General features: G+C 38.6%; 2 protein-coding genes across 2 annotated transcripts; both read right to left on the bottom strand.

Moving 5' to 3' along the window:
* Nucleotides 1-70: 70 nt before the first annotated feature.
* Nucleotides 71-3913, bottom strand: bbs5 (Bardet-Biedl syndrome 5). The gene is made up of 12 exons (XM_088415896.1): nucleotides 3734-3913; nucleotides 3526-3608; nucleotides 3376-3441; nucleotides 3036-3085; nucleotides 2627-2754; nucleotides 2408-2543; nucleotides 2197-2292; nucleotides 1722-1784; nucleotides 1516-1650; nucleotides 1100-1183; nucleotides 875-898; nucleotides 71-776 (listed from the first exon to the last, which is right to left on the bottom strand). The coding sequence occupies exons 1-12, from the start codon at nucleotides 3793-3795 to the stop codon at nucleotides 675-677; spliced, it is 1029 nt and encodes a 342-aa protein (XP_088272022.1). The 5' UTR covers nucleotides 3796-3913; the 3' UTR covers nucleotides 71-674.
* A 208-nt stretch (nucleotides 3914-4121) lies between these two features.
* col28a2a (collagen, type XXVIII, alpha 2a) lies at nucleotides 4122-17462 on the bottom strand. Its single transcript, XM_088415011.1, has 36 exons — nucleotides 17417-17462; nucleotides 15864-16438; nucleotides 15048-15068; nucleotides 14889-14948; nucleotides 13861-13914; nucleotides 13637-13681; nucleotides 13535-13561; nucleotides 13424-13468; nucleotides 13302-13346; nucleotides 12778-12831; nucleotides 11804-11872; nucleotides 11628-11696; nucleotides 11468-11536; nucleotides 10157-10225; nucleotides 9805-9873; nucleotides 9642-9710; nucleotides 9470-9538; nucleotides 9296-9367; nucleotides 9144-9212; nucleotides 8987-9058; nucleotides 8817-8885; nucleotides 8662-8730; nucleotides 8497-8565; nucleotides 8353-8421; nucleotides 7987-8055; nucleotides 7745-7813; nucleotides 7605-7673; nucleotides 7434-7514; nucleotides 7269-7304; nucleotides 7146-7182; nucleotides 6118-6515; nucleotides 5958-6045; nucleotides 5248-5534; nucleotides 4913-5141; nucleotides 4637-4828; nucleotides 4122-4551 (listed from the first exon to the last, which is right to left on the bottom strand). Exons 1-36 carry the CDS (start codon nucleotides 17460-17462, stop codon nucleotides 4538-4540), a joined length of 3513 nt encoding a protein of 1170 aa, XP_088271137.1. The 3' UTR covers nucleotides 4122-4537.
* Between the last annotated feature and the right edge of the window lie 783 nt (nucleotides 17463-18245).

Raw genomic sequence — 18245 nt, 5'->3', positions numbered from 1 at the left:
TCTTGAAACAATTAAGTACACGCACTATGGAAGTGATTAAAGTGATTGTAAACAATTACAGATCCATGACTGCATTTTTTCACATTTTTACTCAAAGTCCAGGAAGTAAATCAATACTTTTACCAGTCTTTTTTTTTAAACTACACCCATACTTTTCCTTTTCTTGTGCCTACAGAATGCAAGTTACATTTACTTTACCGAGCTAAATGCAGATTAGATTTACCGGAAAGTCAATGAAACAAAAAAAGACTTTGATCAGATTTGTTTTAGTACCTATTGCTCATGTTCGGCATTCTAGAGACATTCAGCCATAAATCAATGACAGCGCGACCAGTATTAGCATGTAGACACACTGAGCAAACAGCTGCTGCTATAGGCGATGACACTTAGTCCCCTTTTAGCATTATTAAAATACTTGGGTGCTGCGTTTATACACTGTTACACTTGAGTACTAATAATGTGTTAGGTATAAAACTATATAGAGTACAGTATATACAAATTACTGTATAAGACATATCTGTATATATTTTTTGGGACAAAACCATTACTTTTTTATGTACATAATATAGACATCTAACAATAATTATGTTTTATATAAATTAACTATAAAAATACAATCGGTAAATCTGGCTTTGCTAATCAGAATAAGAAAAAATACATAAGTATAAATTGTTTCAGCTCATGACTTCCCACAGTCCTTGAAGCGTAAATCCATCCCTCAGCTTTTCAATGGCGAGGCCAAGTTCCTCTGAAAAAACAGGCTCACGGTCTTGTTGCTTGAGACAACAGAAGCATGTGATCAGAAATATCTGTCATCATTCATCACCAATATATGAGTCAGCAGAAATTGAAGATTCAGTTAAAAAAGCATTACCTTGTTGGCATCTGCAAAGTATGCCTGTGGACAAACAAAAAAAATGCTTTTACATTCTTGCCGAACTATCATAATTATTTTGGCGTTTTAACTATTGGGAGAAGATGAATACATTGTGTGTACTCATGATGTTACATGTCAGTGGTCAGTAGCTATTCTTGGAACTGGAAAACTAAACCGGAATCCCCAGCAGGAGTACTGAGAGTCACAAGCAGGAGCACTCACAGTGAAAGCGTCCGTCTGCTCGTCCGGCTCGATTTCTACGTCATCGGGAGGCTGCTCCAGCGTCACTTCTTCCAACGGCAGCGGCTAGGAGGATTGTTAGGGTAAACATCACTATGGCAACAAGACAGGCTTTTAATACCAAGGGATTTTTTATGAGTTCATTTTTACTTTTGTTGTTTAGGTTCGGTTGGAATGAAGTTTTTCGTGTGGATTAGTTAGTTATTATTTTATGATTCTTATTCTTCTTCATTATTTTTTTATTTTTTTATAGGGAGTAATTGTCAAGTGTAGCATGAAAAGAACTACAAGTATTATGTACTAAAATCATGAAATATTTCCGTATCTATTGACTCTGTATGACTTTCACTTTAACTGAAAAAAATCTGTAATTTATCATTATTCTTACGTTTGCATACCTTCTCTTCCATTTCGTAGTCCACTCCAAAAATGGGGTTGGCAGAGTAAACCTTATGTAGAGAGTTTATCTCTTTGAGAGCATCTTGAAGCTTATCCACAGGGTCAATCTTGAAGCCTAGCACGTAGCCGCCACTCTACAAAAAAATCCAGGAAATATTTGTCATTTACAAGCACAAAAACAAATGGAACTAAAATTGTAACTTACCTGGCGGGAACTCTCTATCACCAAAGCCAAACCAAACTTGGAATCTCTTATTCTGATAGACCACTTTAGAAAAGAAAGATACAGACATACGCAAATAAAACATCTTACACTGAATTCTACATAACATGGTGCATGAATAAAATGCATTATGATTTGAATACATTCACGGCCAGCCCATTTAAAATGGAATTTTTGACATAAGGCTATGAGCGACAGCAAATTGTTAACTCGTTGATTGCTATCCCCTGAAAAATGGATTTTTGACTTTTATACCCGTCAATGGTAGCGCATGAGTTAAAATGAGTATATTAGTCATGGTCGTGACTGTAAAATATTACAAGGGTGTTTTAAATAAATACCTGGGATGTAATGGATCCCAATTAATGTTGTACTTTTCCATTATATGGCAGTCTGCTACCGCTAAGCACATTTAAAAAAAATATACGTCTAATAAGGTTGATTTCATTGTACGTACAATTTGGAGGTAAGGAATGCTGACATTGAAGCTCTCATTCATGTTGGCATGCCATACAATGCGCACATTGGTGACAAAGAAAGTTCCTAGATTCCCCTAGAAGACACAAACATACACATATATGTGTTTACAAAAAACAACAACAACAAAACAAAAAAAACAGTTTGAGCAATAAATACACTAGAAAAAGTTATAGTATGAAAACACGTACCTGATCACTGGATAAATTCCAGACACCATTTATTTTATCATAGACTTGCTCCCGAGGTAAAAGTCGCAGGTTCTTGTTTTGAATAAGAGCTGCTCGCAGTTTCAGATCTCGGTACATTTTAGACGTTTCATAAGCCCTATGTAAAAAAAAAAGAAAAAAGAAAGAAATATTTGCTGTATTTTGTGAAAGTGTGTTGATTAATTTCCCTCACTTTGTTACCTGTGCACAGCTATGACAGATGTAAAGAGGCGGGGGCTTCCTGGAACAACGTTGGTGAAGATGAACTCAAATCTTGTATTGTTGGATTTGGTCAGGATGTAGAGGGCGTCAGTTTGGCCTCGGAGTTTCTGGGGCAAAATTGGTTAAATTCACTATTTTCCATATTAATCTGTCTTCGCCATCTAATATTTTCAGATGATCTATTGCAGATGTTAATTTGTGCTTTGGTACCACAGTTTTAATGCCATACAGTAAAAGCAAAATGTACTCTATATTACAGTATTGTACTTTATAAAAACATACAACAATGAAATAACTACATTAAAAGTAAAGAATCTTAACAGTTTTTTTGCATTCTTCACTTCAACTCATTAGACATCGTGTTACTACTTCTACATAATATACTTACAGAGTTTGCTGTTCTTGATGTGATGTTAATGATGGCGTTGTATCCCACGGCTGAAAATCGTAATTAGAGATTAGTTTTGTTCATGTTGGAATTCATGTAAAAATAACACTGAAGTAAATATTAGTGAAACGTCTTTCAGTCTCTGGTCGCCATACGGTAGAATGCAGTTTTATTTATTCACAAACTTTTGTTTTCTAACCTGTAGGAAACTTTCTAAACGCATTTCGGTAAAATCGTGTTCACTGTACTTAATTGTGCCACAAAAATAAACAAAGTGACCAATAAAAACACGAGACTAAATTAAACTCGACATTCCTGGTTTACAGCTCTAAATACTCACACAAATTCACCCGGGGCAAGGCCGAAGAATGCCAAATAATTCTCAAGTTTGTCACCAAGAGTCGCCCTACGGAAAAAAAAGATGAATAAAGTGTACTTAATTCGTAATCAAGCAAACACAAATTGTCCTTACATTTTTATTACTGGGTACCTCGATCTCCGTTATTTCCTTTCGTGTCTTCGATGGAGTCTAGACAATCTATAAGCACTTCACCTGGCCGAGTTTTCATCTGCCTGTGAACAAAATGTGGTCATATTTACGTGTAATATGTGAATAAATATGCGAGCAGAACCATGAACGTATTAGCTGAATATCGATGTTGCTAAGCTAGCGAGCAAAGCTGACAAGTGTAACTTACTGTGCGGTTATGTCGAAACGAACGTCTCTGTCCTCCCAAAGAGCATCTAAAGCTGATGCCATAATTGAAAATGTTTCCAGAAACGCGTTTTGTTACTTTTATCGGTGACAATACCCGCACTGATTATTGGCTAAGTATCAGATTTGCTAATCTGAGGAGCTTCTACTGAGCTACAGTCTCCATGGCAACAGACGGCAAGGCCGAGGGGACAAACGGAGCGAACCTGACTATCGAAAAGTCGATTTCGCGTGAAAATTACATTCAAATTTTAAACCTTTTATATTTTTGTTAAATCTTAAAGCTTTGACAAGATTTTTTTTATTACACTCACCAATTCATTTAATCTAAGGTTTTAGGAGTGATAGGAAATATGAACACAGGAAATAAAAAGGTTTTATTATTTTATTAATAAAAACACAAACAAAGACAGTTCTACAAAAAGTCACAGTCAAAGCTCAATGTGACACATTTTATGGAGGGATTATGAAAACATAAAAAAGAGAGCAGGATCACCTCTCACCTGACAACAACTTCAGTAGACTTTTACACACTAACTTAAAAATAAGTATTGCAGCTGCCAATTACAACCTGACACCAGATATTGAAATCATTGTTTAGCAGCAAAGAATTAAAAAGAAAAGCACATGGCTCAGAGATGTAGAAAAGGCTGTAATGCATCTGATAGATAATGCCATACTGATGGTAAAATATGTTTATATTTTTTAATTTTTTGGTTGCCAATCGCTTTGATGTAAAAAGTAACCACAGAGTGCTTGTATTGTAAAATGTCCACTTTTCTTCTTTTTACTTTGATCCACCTTGGAAAATGAGAACATAACAATTAGTCAAGGAATTTAAATTGTTCAGCAAATGTACATATTTGATGTCATAAGTCCTGAATACCTGTTCTCAATATTACACATGTCTTCCTGCATTCGTCTTCAGTTTCAAATCGATTTTCATTCCCAGCACAACCTCCATACCAGAACTGTGCGCAAGAATTGGCTTGTTTATCATAATACCAGCGGATGTTGTATGATCTGCAGGTGCCTTGGTCCAAGATGAGGTTACAGCGGGGATCGCGAATCGGAACCTCTAGAAGAAGGGGGGAAAAACACACTACTTGTAACGAAAAAATACCCAGTAAGAGAAGTATGATTAATTACACGCAGTACTCACCTTCAGGCAGGACCGGAGTCACCACAGGCTTCAGCTGATTCGGGTTTGAGGAGGAAGAAGAATTCATTGTGGGGGAGGAAGATGATGATGAAGCTGATGAAACTGCATCACTGGAGACCGTGCTTTCCTTCATATGTACCAAAGATGTTTTGTTCACTACAACCACGCTACCGCTGGCCCTCACATGAGCTCTCAAGTCCAAATCTTCACCGTCATCATCTTCTTCCACCTGAGTGAGACCCCCCCAAACAAACAAAAAAAAAAAAACATAAAATGATGTCAGTGTTTAGTTTTGTTTAGTTTTGTTGAAAAACCCAATAATTCCGGGGAATCACCTGAACAGGAAGTGGATCAGCGCTGATGGGCAGTGTGAAAGTGTCTCCACGGCCTCGACTACTGCCACGTCTCACATTTGGGACCTCCCCCTTGTAGCCGTTTCCGTTTACTTCATTTTTAGTTTTTCCATAGCCACCGTTGAATCCATTAGTCTGCCGCGCGTATCCGTTATTTCCATTAATACCAACTCCGTTGTTGCCATTCCAGTGCCCGTTTGCAATGCGATTGTAGATGAGGGCGCCGTTTTCATCCTCGCAAAAATGGCTGATGACTTTAGACTCCAGTGCTAAAAGAAGAACATTAAATTACAAAAAAAAAAAAACAACACACTTTTACCTAGGTGTTAATGTGGAGTAGACATAGTATTCATGGATAGTGGACATAGTGGACTATCCCTTTAAAGGTTTGCAATCGCCACTAGATGAAGCTCCTCAATACACTTCGATATAGTTCATTAGTGCCAAGATGTCAGAAGATATTGGCAAAGCACTACTTTTGTCCACATGAAATTCCTCAACTAAATGCACTGTTGACAAAACATTTCGTTTGCTGAAGGCTAAGGTAATGACCAATCACAGCTCAGCTTGTGAATGCCACATGAGCAACAGGTGAGCCGTGATTGGTTATTACCTAAGCAAGTAGACTATCCCATTAACGAAGCGTTTATCAGATGATGCTTTTCTAATCGATCACAGCCTTCCATGATCACCTGGCAGAGTGTTGAAGTCGTCAATAAGGTACATGTGTTCACTATCCGGGTCAGAAGCAATGAGGTTGAGCTCTCTCAGAAACTCCGCCTGCGTGGGATCCGAAGAATTTACGATCCCGAGAGCGTACATCTCAATATTTGCGGCGTGAGCCTCTCTCACGGCGATATCGAGTTTCACTGGCTCTCTCTTGTCCGTCTGCCCATCGGTGATGACAATGGCGACCTTCCTGACACCGGGCCTGGCACTGTAGAAAGCTTCCTGGGTGGCCTTTCTGATGGCGGTGCCCGTGTAGGTGCCCTCGCCCATGTAAGGCATCTTTCGGATGGCCTGCTTCACATCCTGTTTGTTCACGTAGCGGACCAAGTTGAACTCCAGATGGACCTCCAGGCTGTAGAGGACGAGTCCGATTCTAGTGGCGTTACGTCCCACTGTGGTCCGGTCCACCATCCGGGTGACAAAATCTTTGACGATTTCAAAATTATCGGGGCCCACGCTCTCGGAACTGTCGATGACGAAGACCAGTTCCATCGGCCTTTCTTTGCATTTCACGCCGCATCCTGACAACGGCAAAAGACAGAGTTTAAATTCCAAACCATATTTCTGCTGTCGGGCCAAATCTTTGTACCGCCAAAATGATCAATTTTAGGACACCTCAAAAGTGGCAAGTTTGTTCAACCGTTAGCATGGCGTCCCGAAAGCTAGCGAATCATTTTCTACATTTCAGAGTGACCAATTTGTAAAAATACCCCCCACATGTGTGTACCAAGCAATAGCATACATTGTTGAAAAAATATGAAAATCAACAAAATGTGTACTAAGAGGTTTTGGCCCTGATGTTTACAATATTCTATTTTGATTATCGCTGTTTTTTGTTCAACAGATAACTCCGTCTGTATTTCTTCAGAACATGGCTGGCCTAAGTACAGTATTAATCAAAAATTCAGGAAATGTATAAATCATGAAAAAAGATGTACCTGAACTTTTGACTGGTACTGTACATAATGCGGATGTATCCTGCCATATGTTGCTCTGCTTAACATTCCTTTAAAATGTTCTAAATTCCCTTAATGTCACATTTATTATTTTAATATGACTAGTATTTTTTCGCCCTATTATTCTTGAGAGTGAAGTATAAACGGATTTTGAGGCGTTCTTAATACAGGCACATTCATTTGACTCCCACTTACCACATATTTCTTTAATGAGCTTAATAATGTCCTCTCTCTGAAAATTAAAAAAAAAAAAAAAAACTGTATTAGAACTAAACCTCAAACGTTAAAACAGTCAGAAATCGATTCAAATGATCTAACCGTAAGTCCTGCGTCTCCTTTTGTTCCTGGTCTGCCCTGTTATTTGATGAAACATAAATGCTTGAGGAACTTCAACTAAGCATATCACAGTTGTTCATATACAAAGTACTTTTTTTGCATTTATCAATTGGATATTGTAAGTTGAGCCAAATCCATTTTACGTACCGCTTCACCAGGCAGTCCCGGATCTCCCAAATCTCCCTTTGCACCTTTCATTCCTCTCTCACCCTGAGATCCACGGTCACCCTGTATCAACAAAGGATGATAACCGTAATCAAATCTCAGCCATTTCAATACAGTAGATACGTAACGGCCAAAATAAATGAAAAAGCTTACTTTCGCTCCAGGAAAACCATCTCCTCTCGGGCCTCTCGGTCCAGTCAATCCTTGGGATCCGGGATCCCCCTGAGGTTAGATTAGTCGAGAAATATTCAGGCCTGTACATAATCAGGACGCGCGCTGTTGTTCATGTATACCTTTGGTCCTTGAATTCCTTCTCCCGGTGCTCCATTTGGGCCAGGAGGTCCCACTCTTCCAACATTACCCTTGGAACATATTTTAAAAAACACAATCAAAGATCCAAAGAAGTATTTTTATCCAAACCAGAAATGGCAGCTGCCAAAGCAATTATGTGGTTAAGGATTATTTTCAATGGAAAATGTAAGCAATCACACAGTCTGAAGAAAATATGCATCAAATAATGAAGTAACATTCGCACCGGAGGTCCTTGTATTCCTTCTCCGGGTGGGCCGGGCAAGCCTGGCAATCCTCGAAAGCCGACGTCACCCTGAAAGAGACAAGACCATGTTGATTAAAAGTAATCCTTTTTACATACACTAAACCAGTGGTTCTCAAATAGCAACACCTATAGGGTCAGGTTAGGATTAACTAAAACAAAATGACATGGAACGGGAAACAACTCATTGGTAAATTTTGGTGTAGTGACTCATTTTGAAGTTTTACACGCATTGCCATTTAGTGATGTAGGTTTCCAACAGACGTAAACGTTTTCACCTGGGGAACATCATTGAAAAGGGTTACGAACCACTTCATGTTTCATTTGAAATGAAACATATAGTCAAACCTTAGGTCCAGGAATTCCTATCCCCTCTGGGCCCGGCTCTCCCGGTAAACCTGGAATTCCCGGAGGGCCCTGGAAAAGAAATATATGTACTGATTAGCAATATCAAAATCGGCTAAGAGTGATTTGGTTGATGGTTTTACAAACCAAAGGTCCCGGGCTGCCTTCTCCTTTTGGACCAGGTGGGCCATGTGGACCGGTATTACCTCGATCGCCCTGAACAAACAAAACCCGATTGAGATGATATCAGAAAGACAATAATGCGTGTCATTCATTTTGTAAAACAAACTTAGCTATAGCAATAGGAATTACCTTTGGACCAGGAAGTCCAAGGCCTGTTTCCCCAATCGGGCCAGGGGGACCAGTGGGACCTATATCCCCCTGAAGACAATAAATTCAAGTAATAGTGATGACCGGTCTAAATAATGTCTTTGAGTGCATTTATGATATTACAAGGATTAAAATACCTTTGGACCAGTTATAGATCGTCCTGGCTGCCCTGGAACGCCCTGGTGTCCTGGTACCCCACGTTCACCCTAGCAAGCGGTATCACAATTAGTAATGAACATAAACTAGGGTGTAGCAGTTAGCATTATGACGACAGAAGCTTCATCATATTCATCAATTTGAATCCTACCTTTGGGCCAGACGGTCCTGAGATCCCTGGAGGTCCATGTAACCCACGGATGCCCCTCAGACCCTGGTCCCCCTTTAACAGTGTACCAAGCAAAGTGTGACCGATCGGTGCTGAAAGTTAACATGCTATGTAACAATTCCAAAGACAGAATACATACCTTCTCTCCTTGAGTGCCAATTCCTGGAGGTCCCTCAGAACCTCTGGAACCTGGTAATCCAGGCTCCCCCTAAAGAAGGAAAAACGTAGCTGGGCTACAAAACCGTGGGAGGTTTTGGGAGTTGAGTTAAAGTCAAGTGTAATGTTCTGTACCTTCTGCCCTGGGGCCCCATCCTCTCCAGGAAGACCCGGTAAGCCACCTAACCCAGCAGATCCGGGTTCTCCCTATGTCAATACAAATAAATCGTTCGATACTTGATGGATGACAAATGCAGCTTAATAATATCATAGTCCATGAATTAGCAACAAATCTGGAAGTTGTCTCACCTTTGCGCCTGCTTCACCGATACCTCTCTCTCCCGGCGAGCCCTGCTCTCCAGGTAAACCTTGATCCCCCTAGAGAAAAAAACAGAACCTTAGGATATAAAGCATGCGTTTATGGTTCAAACATTTTGATATTTATGCTAAATAATGAAGTTTGCATATCGTTTCCGCAAACCTTAGGTCCAGGCAAACCCTCTCCTGGAAGCCCTCTTACTCCGGGTGGACCCCTTGGACCCTCAACTCCCTGGATAGTAACCAAGGTTGCTTTCAGCCATCCCAACAGCTCAGTGTATGTGTTAAAAATGGGAAGTGACAAAAATAAAAATTGCTTTGCTGACCTTTTCTCCTTGTATACCCACTCCTGGTAGCCCAGTGAGCCCCGTGGGACCCGGGGGCCCCAGTTCACCCTGGAAGCAAAACCTCAAAGTCAAATAATGGGCCAGATAAGTCCAAGCAGCATCGAGGTGCTCTTAAAGAATTTGAGAAACATGAAATTATGCTATGAGCCAAAACTTGGAAAATAATGATTTGTTTATATGTAAATGTAATAATGTTGAATATTGTTATGACAGGCATTTTGGCACCAAAAGAATGTCTGTAGCTATTACAAATCTGGTAAAAAAACAAAAAAAAACATTCTATCTCAAATGATATTTTTTGTTTAACAAAATAATATGAATATTAACTTACCGGTTCTCCTTTAATTCCCACACCCTGTTGTCCTCTTGATCCCCTCGGTCCTGGAAGCCCTCGATCCCCCTGAAGAGGAAAATGATGCCCTCTTAGTTACATCACAACCACTTTACATTTACTGGGTGCTTGCCAACTTTGTATTGTTCTCCACTGAGACAGTTAAGAAGAAGAGCACGTTGGCTCTTGTTAGCCACTTCATTCAGATGAGCCTACCCGAAAGGAATGAAAGTTAGAACCGTATTTATTTTTCCTTTCATACCATCTCCTGTCAGGATGATTCCCTTAGAATGGTCTTTCTAATAGCATTGAAATGTAGACCTAAAAAATAAGCAGGTGCTAGCTAGTGTAATGAAATGCAATTTAGTACATGGGTGGCTTGTTTGAGGATTCTGAGCTCAGGGAAGTAAAATCACCCAGCCCAGGAAGCTTGACTTGGGTCAAACAGATGTGTTCTTGCTTGAGGACATTTCCAGTGTTATTTCACAGTGTTTAGTTTGAATAATATATATAATCTTTTATTTTCACATAAATAATCTCCCTCTCAGTGACAAATTATTGCAACAAAAGGAGGGGAACTTTGGTGAAGTGACTGCATGGTAACCTTGGGAGTTCATTTGTTCATTTTATCTAGCACAGCATGCTGCAGCATGGACTAAATAATAAATAAATCAAAAGAGGCCTAGTACAGACAGACTGTGGCGACAGACTGAATGCCTGACTTAGTGGGTTAGAAGTGAGAAGTGCTGTTGATGTCATATACATAGGTCATGGACTATACAAGTTGATACACTTTGGTAAAAAAGTCGGACATTTTCTCAAGTTTTACCATTTTTTGCACTAAGTATTGGTAGCTGGTGTCAGCCACCTTCGTGAGAACTCCATACCTCAAAATAGGCCTGGTATTCTCGAGTAAAAAGTTCAAAATGCCAAATACTATTTCTTTGATTGGGTTGGAAATTTAATTTAATTTAATTTTTAAACAAAAGGTCCTTGAACACGGGTGTCTAAACTTTCCTCTGAAGGCCACAAACGGAAAAACAGAAATACGTAAGGGCCACTTTATTTTACTTAAATATATATATATATATTTTTACTTTAACACATTAAGCCTTGTATACATTAATCAAGCAAGCAAGCAACTACTTAAAAAAGCTTTCAGCAAAAGCTAATGAAACAAATTAGGATTATATTTTTACCCTTCAAACAAATATTTTTTTTTAAATTGCCTCGCAAGCCATATCCACGTTTATTCTTAGTATATGCGACAGGCTAACTTAAACTCACTATGCTAACTCAGTAATACCGTACCTTGGGTCCAGGAAGACCCTCACCCGTGGGTCCTTTTTCTCCTTGAACACCTTGTGGCCCTTGAGGTCCCTGTAAAAATAAATAAATAAAAACATCTGGTGTAATAATTTGTCGCATATATATGAAGGACAATTGATTAACAAAAGAAATCCAAACTAACTGGTGGGCCGTGTGAACCAACGCCTGTAGGACCAGGAGGACCTGGGCGCCCCTGGAATCCCATGTCACCCTAGAAAAATTAAGTAACGGGATGAATGATCAAACTCAGAAATCTAACTGAAAAATAAACACGTTATATAAAGTACACGAGACAAAAGAATAGACTTCATGACATACTTTTGCTCCAGGCATCCCAATGCCAGTTTCTCCCTGTATACCCGGAGGGCCGGGTGGTCCACGTTCCCCCTGTCATCGAAAATATAGGTTATCACTTGTGTCCTGACAGGTCGGGACATGTTTTGCGCTCGGTCTGTCAGTTTCAATCAAGTTACAATGTCTCAGCACATACTGTATGTAACCTTGACACGGAACATCAAAAGGTTTGTCAGTGCATAAAGAGATAGACAGACCTGGTCTTAAAAAAACAATAAAAAAAACAGAAACTACTGTACGTGCATTCCCGAGAAATTCAATTTCATCTTGTGGCATCCTTTAGATACAATTGAAGCTTTTCTGTCACTGGAATACGTAGATTTTACATCAATGTCATTTAGCAGTTTCAGTCAATACTCAGCAAGCTGGAAATATTAGTCATTTTTGCAGAAGCTAAAGAATATAAGTATGAATATTCCATGTTGTTGTGTGTTGCTACACCGTTTGTGTTCAAACAGCCAGTGCTTACAGTGCCACATAAATGCCGTCATTTTCCCCATTAAGTGGTGCTTTAAAAATAGTTACGGAAAAAAATGGATTCTCCCTAGTATGATTAAAATGAGGTCAATTGCAAGATAATTTATGTCTGTGGAAATGCAGTACACGTGTTTTCACGCGGGAACTATTCGTGTATTATGTTATTGCATGTTATACTTAAAAATGCCGCTGGCATATCCTGACTTTACATTTAAAATACTGGATACAAGCCAAGGTGAAAAACAGGAACAATGTCTTTCCAATAGTTCATTCCTTCATGATTATAATGAGGGGAAATGGCACTAAAAGCTCACTTAAGGGTTCTTTTTTGAGATAGTCTGCTTCCTGCGCTACATGTTAACACACAGCGATGGTAAAATTTCAACCTGTTGTTTAAACGTATAATAGAGGGAATTCCAAGGCAACAGAAGGGGTGCTATCTCGTTAAAAAAAATACTTACCTGCTTTCCCTGTGGGCCCTCTGGCCCTATGTCTCCATGTGGTCCTGGTAGCCCCTGGAGGTACACAACATGCAATTGAAAATTGAAGTATGTGGATCTGATTGTATGTTGAGAGGGGAAGGCCTCATGTTTGATTGGGGAAAATGTTAAATGCCAGCTCATAACATTTCTTCTGAATTAAAAATTTATACGTATTTATATTTTCTACTTTGTATTCTTCAGTGCTGATTGAATAGGGCTACGTGGAATCAATACATCAGTTATTGAAGAAAAATGGACAAAAACACAATTAACTAATATCATTTATCAGAACATTTGATTAGTTCATCAGTTCATTTAAAATTTGTCGACAACATATTGTATCAGAAATAAGTAACATTGCTACTTTTAATTACAGGCCTAATTATATTGTTCACCCAAATAAAGTGATCTAAAATTACCTGCACAAGACTATTATCGTATATGTTGTAAATTCCATTCTCTATTGTCATAATGATATCACTTGTTAATCAATTGTTACTAACCTGTAGTCCTCTGAGTCCTCTTGTACCAATTGGACCCTCAGGACCCTGCATCAGGTCACACAATGACAATAAACAACTAAATTATACTATTTTAAAAAAATATGTTTATTTTGTTGCTGTACCCTGTCTCCTTTGATGCCTGGAGTGCCACATTCTCCTCGTTCACCCTGTGAATGGATTACCGAATTTATACTCACGCAGACTTGAACTGATCTGTTTTCCCGATTACTTACCTGCTCTCCCTTGTAACCCGATTTTCCCTGCAATAAATTTGATTATTAGCATTTAAAGCATATGATATGTGGAATTTTTAACAGAATATTTGGTCCAGTTACCTCAGCACCGTCCTGCCCCGGTTTTCCAGGTATTCCCGCTTCACCCTGCGATGTAATGTCTTAATAATAATTTTCTAGTCTCGGGAAGCTGAACACAAGATAACTCGTTTCAAACTGAAAAATGGTACTCAGGTGTGCGAGCCAGAGTGAGATAAAGGTATAAATAACTTTTGAAAAGCTTGTCAGTCAATAGGGTCAAGCCACGCATGTGAATATGTGCACACCTTTTGTCCGTTTAGCCCGGGGGCTCCTTCTTCTCCTGGACGACCTTTCTTCCCCTGAAGAAGGAAGCAGAATTTTAGATTTGTTTGACTCGTTGAACTTTGGTATATAATAAATTCACCTACAGCCATATTAAGACAAAAAAAATGCATTTTTAAGGCAGACATGTAGAGGCAACGGGGGGGATAATGTACTGTTGTTTGAGTAAGTGCAAAGCACTTCAGCATGACACCATGAGTCACTCCCAGATGACGTGTGGAGCATAAATAGGGCATGAGCGGTCTCGCCCTCCGAGGCCGGGGGTCATTGCGGTGAAATGCACCTGGATGTATGTCAGTTGCTATCCTCCAGATATTGCTGCTTTGTGACCATTAAACCAATAAGAGCAATTATGAGGGCATCCTTGTCTAAGCGCAAGAATGTCAAGAATCTCTCCATTGAGAAAGCACCTGGTTAATGACAGTGCAAATGTCTGTCAGCATAGCATGATTATTTGCCAGCTTGCTTGAATGCAAGTTTGCATAAGCATGGGTGCAAGGATGACAAAATCTATCTATCTATCTATCTATCTATCTATCTATCTATCTATCTATCTATCTATCTATCTATCTATCTATCTATCTATCTATCTATCTATCTATCTATCTATCTATCTATCTATCTATCTATCTATCTATCTATCTATCTATCTATCTATCTATCTATCTATCTATCTATCTATCTATCTATCTATCTATCTATCTATCTATCTATCTATCTATCTATCTATCTATCTATCTATCTATCTATCTATCTATCTATCTATCTATCTATCTATCTATCTATCTATCTATCTATCTATCTATCTATCTATCTATCTATCTATCTATCTATCTATCTATCTATCTATCTATCTTGCTTTCAAATGGGTCAAAGCGAGCATTTCACATGACTGTTTAAACATGTGCAATTGCCACTCACGCAAAATTTTCCACCCCTGTCTGGAGGGCATGTTGACACTCATGACACTTGAAAAAAAGTTGCTACTCACCGCAGGTCCACTAGGGCCCCTTTCGCCTTTCTCACAGGCACACTTCTGAGTCAGTGGGCACTGAAAAAGGAGAAAAGATACATAGTGTATAATATTTATTGAACTATATTTCAATTAGTATATTGTATGTAGTCTGTTTCAAAGAAAGGTGATGCTTACTCCTTCATCAGCAACATCACTCTGCAAACAAAAGCAAACATTTATAACAAAAATGTTAATTTATAATAGATCAAACAAGTTCACTCCAAAACAATTTGCTGAAATGTTTTCAATTGAGGGAACGATTCCATTGAAAATGTAGGAGAGCCACATCAGCAAGAATCAAAATATTTGATTGATTTGCCCAATTGTATTTTAGGCTGTCGCCCTGAAATTTTGAGTTTACTATTTATGTTGACAGCACAGCAGATTGTTTGATGAAGTGGCTTGGTTTTTTTTTAGACAGCATATTAAAACCTGTTCAAACCATGAGAAAAGTAATAATATATCATTTATATTGCTTTAACCACACAATTCATAACTATAACAATGTAATAAAACAATTTGACAGCCAAATTTAATACATCTAAAGATATATGCTAAAAATGTGTGTAAAATGTCAAACTATATTTAGAACTAAAAATTCTACACTACTGTATGCATTTTTTATCCATCAATCAACTTCTATATCATCTTAAGACCCAGCCTCTTAACTTATGTCCACTGTTGTGTCCATTGTGTCTCAGAAAACGGCAAAGTTAGTTGTGTCCCACGCAAAGACATGAGACATCACTGGAAAGGTCAGAATGTACTCCTACTGAACACTGGTAGCTCAAATGAGTAAAAAAAATACAGAACAAAAGAAATGTCCATTATTGGACACAAATTAATAGGCTGGGTCTCAGGAGGATAGGCATATTCAGGAATGCGGTGACAACATAAATAAGTGCCTTCTAAACTAGTGCACACCACTGTAGTGTTGTACTCTGTACTCACAATTTTTGTAGCTACTTTTTCAACTATGTCTTTGTCCTGCAAATTGTGTAGGAAGTTGGATGCGGGAGAGCTGGCAAGGAGGCGGAGCTGAGCCACATTGGAGGGCTCATTGGCTGTCCTGGTGATGCCCAAAGTGAAGAACTTGACACCCTGGTTCTTGGCATCTGCGACAGCAGAGAAAATATCCGGGTTCCTCGGGTGGGAGGAGCCATCAGTGAGGAGTACGGCAATTTTAATGCTGCCCGGACTGGACTCTTCTTGGTACATCTTGGTCATGTTAGTGATGGCATAGGTGGTGTAGGTGCCGTGGCCAATGTAAACGATGGGAGCGATACGGTTCTTGAAGTTCTCCGTGCCCCTCCAGTCGTTTAGTCTTTGTTCGGTGATTACTGTGCTGCTATACTGAAGCAGCGCCACCCTCAGACTCAAGCTGCGCCCAGTCTGCAGTTTTAGGCCTTGGAGTCGATCCACCAAGTTCATTGCAAACTGCTTCTCCTGTTCATGGTTGTCTTTGGCGCTCTCTGAGCTATCCAGCAGAAAGGAAAGCTCCAAGCTGCAGTCTTCATCAAGAATGGCTACATATGAACAAACAAAGGCAGTCTCTTATTATTATTATTATTTTTTTTTTAACTCAAGGTAAAGTTGCCAAATTTGGTTTCTTCAAATGGTACCGTAAGAAGAGGTGGACTGTGTAGCCAAAAATGTTTTCAAAGTAGGAAGAAATTTATAATAATATGACTCATTTGAAAAGAAAATTTGGTTGCATAATTAAGTACTTGAGCCAGAGTAAATATTCGGTGAAAAAAATTACTCATTGAGTAACTGGTGAATAACTTTAGATTTTTTTTTTTATATATATATTTTTTTTTAAATCAGAGCATTAAAACTAAACAGGTATGTGGAAATTCATAGATTATGCAAAATACAAAGATAAACAATAAAACAGAAAAGAACAATAATAATAAAAAAATTGTAAATTAGAACACTGTAATGGTACAGTCAAAGCCCCATTAGATTCATTTGATTTGTTTACACAATACATTTGAAATTGAGGTCTTATAGTCTGAAATCTCAAAATTCTTCAACAAATCGATTGTGCAAGTATTTATAGACATATATGATAATGAAATGTTTTATTTTATGGTTATAATGTGCAGATTGTAACTCAAATTATTGGAGAAAACATAGTATTCACATGGTTGGAGCCCAGCAAAGAGACAGCAAAAAAAATGCATATAAGTACATTTTTCTATTCTACAAAATAATCAGCTGAATAATTAGGAATCCTCCTGAGAACCAGCCTATTTTTGGTTTTATGTCTTTTGACTCATTCATGCTGGTCTACTAAATCCTAGTTTGCACAGTAGGGGACATTCTGGCCTTTCAAATAATGTCTGATGTCTTTGGGTGAGATAAAATTGACTTTGCTGTTTTTTGAGACAAAATGGACAACGTGGACACAGATGAAAAAGTTGGATTGCTGGAGAACATAGATTTAAGAAACAGCTAAATAAATAGATCTACAGCTCCTGTAGAGACATGACTTTGCTTACCTTGCCCGTCGTAGATATTCGCAGTCAGTGTTTTTGTGTGAGACATGTCTCTTCTGTTGTCAAGCAGATTTTGAGCCCAGACGCACGTCAGCGCTGTAGCCAAAAGGATTGATTCCATGCAGGGCAGCATTTTTGTCTCTAGTACAAAGAAAAAAACAAAATAGCACATCAATGACGAACTTCAAGCATCCAAATGAAAAAAATCCATATAGAACAGGCATCATTGTTCAACCTACTTTGGGAAGTTTCGGTATGTTGCTTGGACCTGCAAATGAACCACGTTGTATAAGAAACCCCGGTTACCTCAGTGACCATCCATCAGCAGCAACAGCGATGTCGTCCTTCTTGGAAGCAGAGTCGGAGAACCTGAGTACACACACGTCTTTTATAAGGAAGAACCACCCAAGCAATTCAATGGATTCTTGCCCATGCAGACTCCCCTCTCTTGCCTCAGGGCTGAAGAAGGCAGGAATACGTTTTCAACAATGACATGTTTGAAGTTGGAATTTTAGACAATTGAAATTCCATATTTGAAATTTGCAAGTTAACACATTTTCCTACTCACTTTAGTTTATAGAATGTTCCATTAAAATATTGCAGAAAACAGGATTCAATGCTGATTTTGGGGGGGTACAAAACATTTATAATATGATTGATTTAAAGGTAAAAAAAAATTCTATGCGTACTTACTAGCATATTATGATTAATATTTCAATCATTGGATATGAATTAAACAGAAAAATAAACCTGTTTTAATTCATGGCAGGTAATGGCCATTTTGTCATCACAGTTGCTTAATACTCAAGTAACGACCAATCATGGCTCACCT

This window comes from Hippichthys cyanospilos, chromosome 5, assembly GCF_059441005.1.
Source record: "Hippichthys cyanospilos isolate Australia breed blue-spotted pipefish chromosome 5, RoL_Hcya_1.0, whole genome shotgun sequence".
NCBI classification, from domain to species: domain Eukaryota; kingdom Metazoa; phylum Chordata; class Actinopteri; order Syngnathiformes; family Syngnathidae; genus Hippichthys; species Hippichthys cyanospilos.
This window is presented reverse-complemented; position numbering and strand designations above follow the sequence as displayed.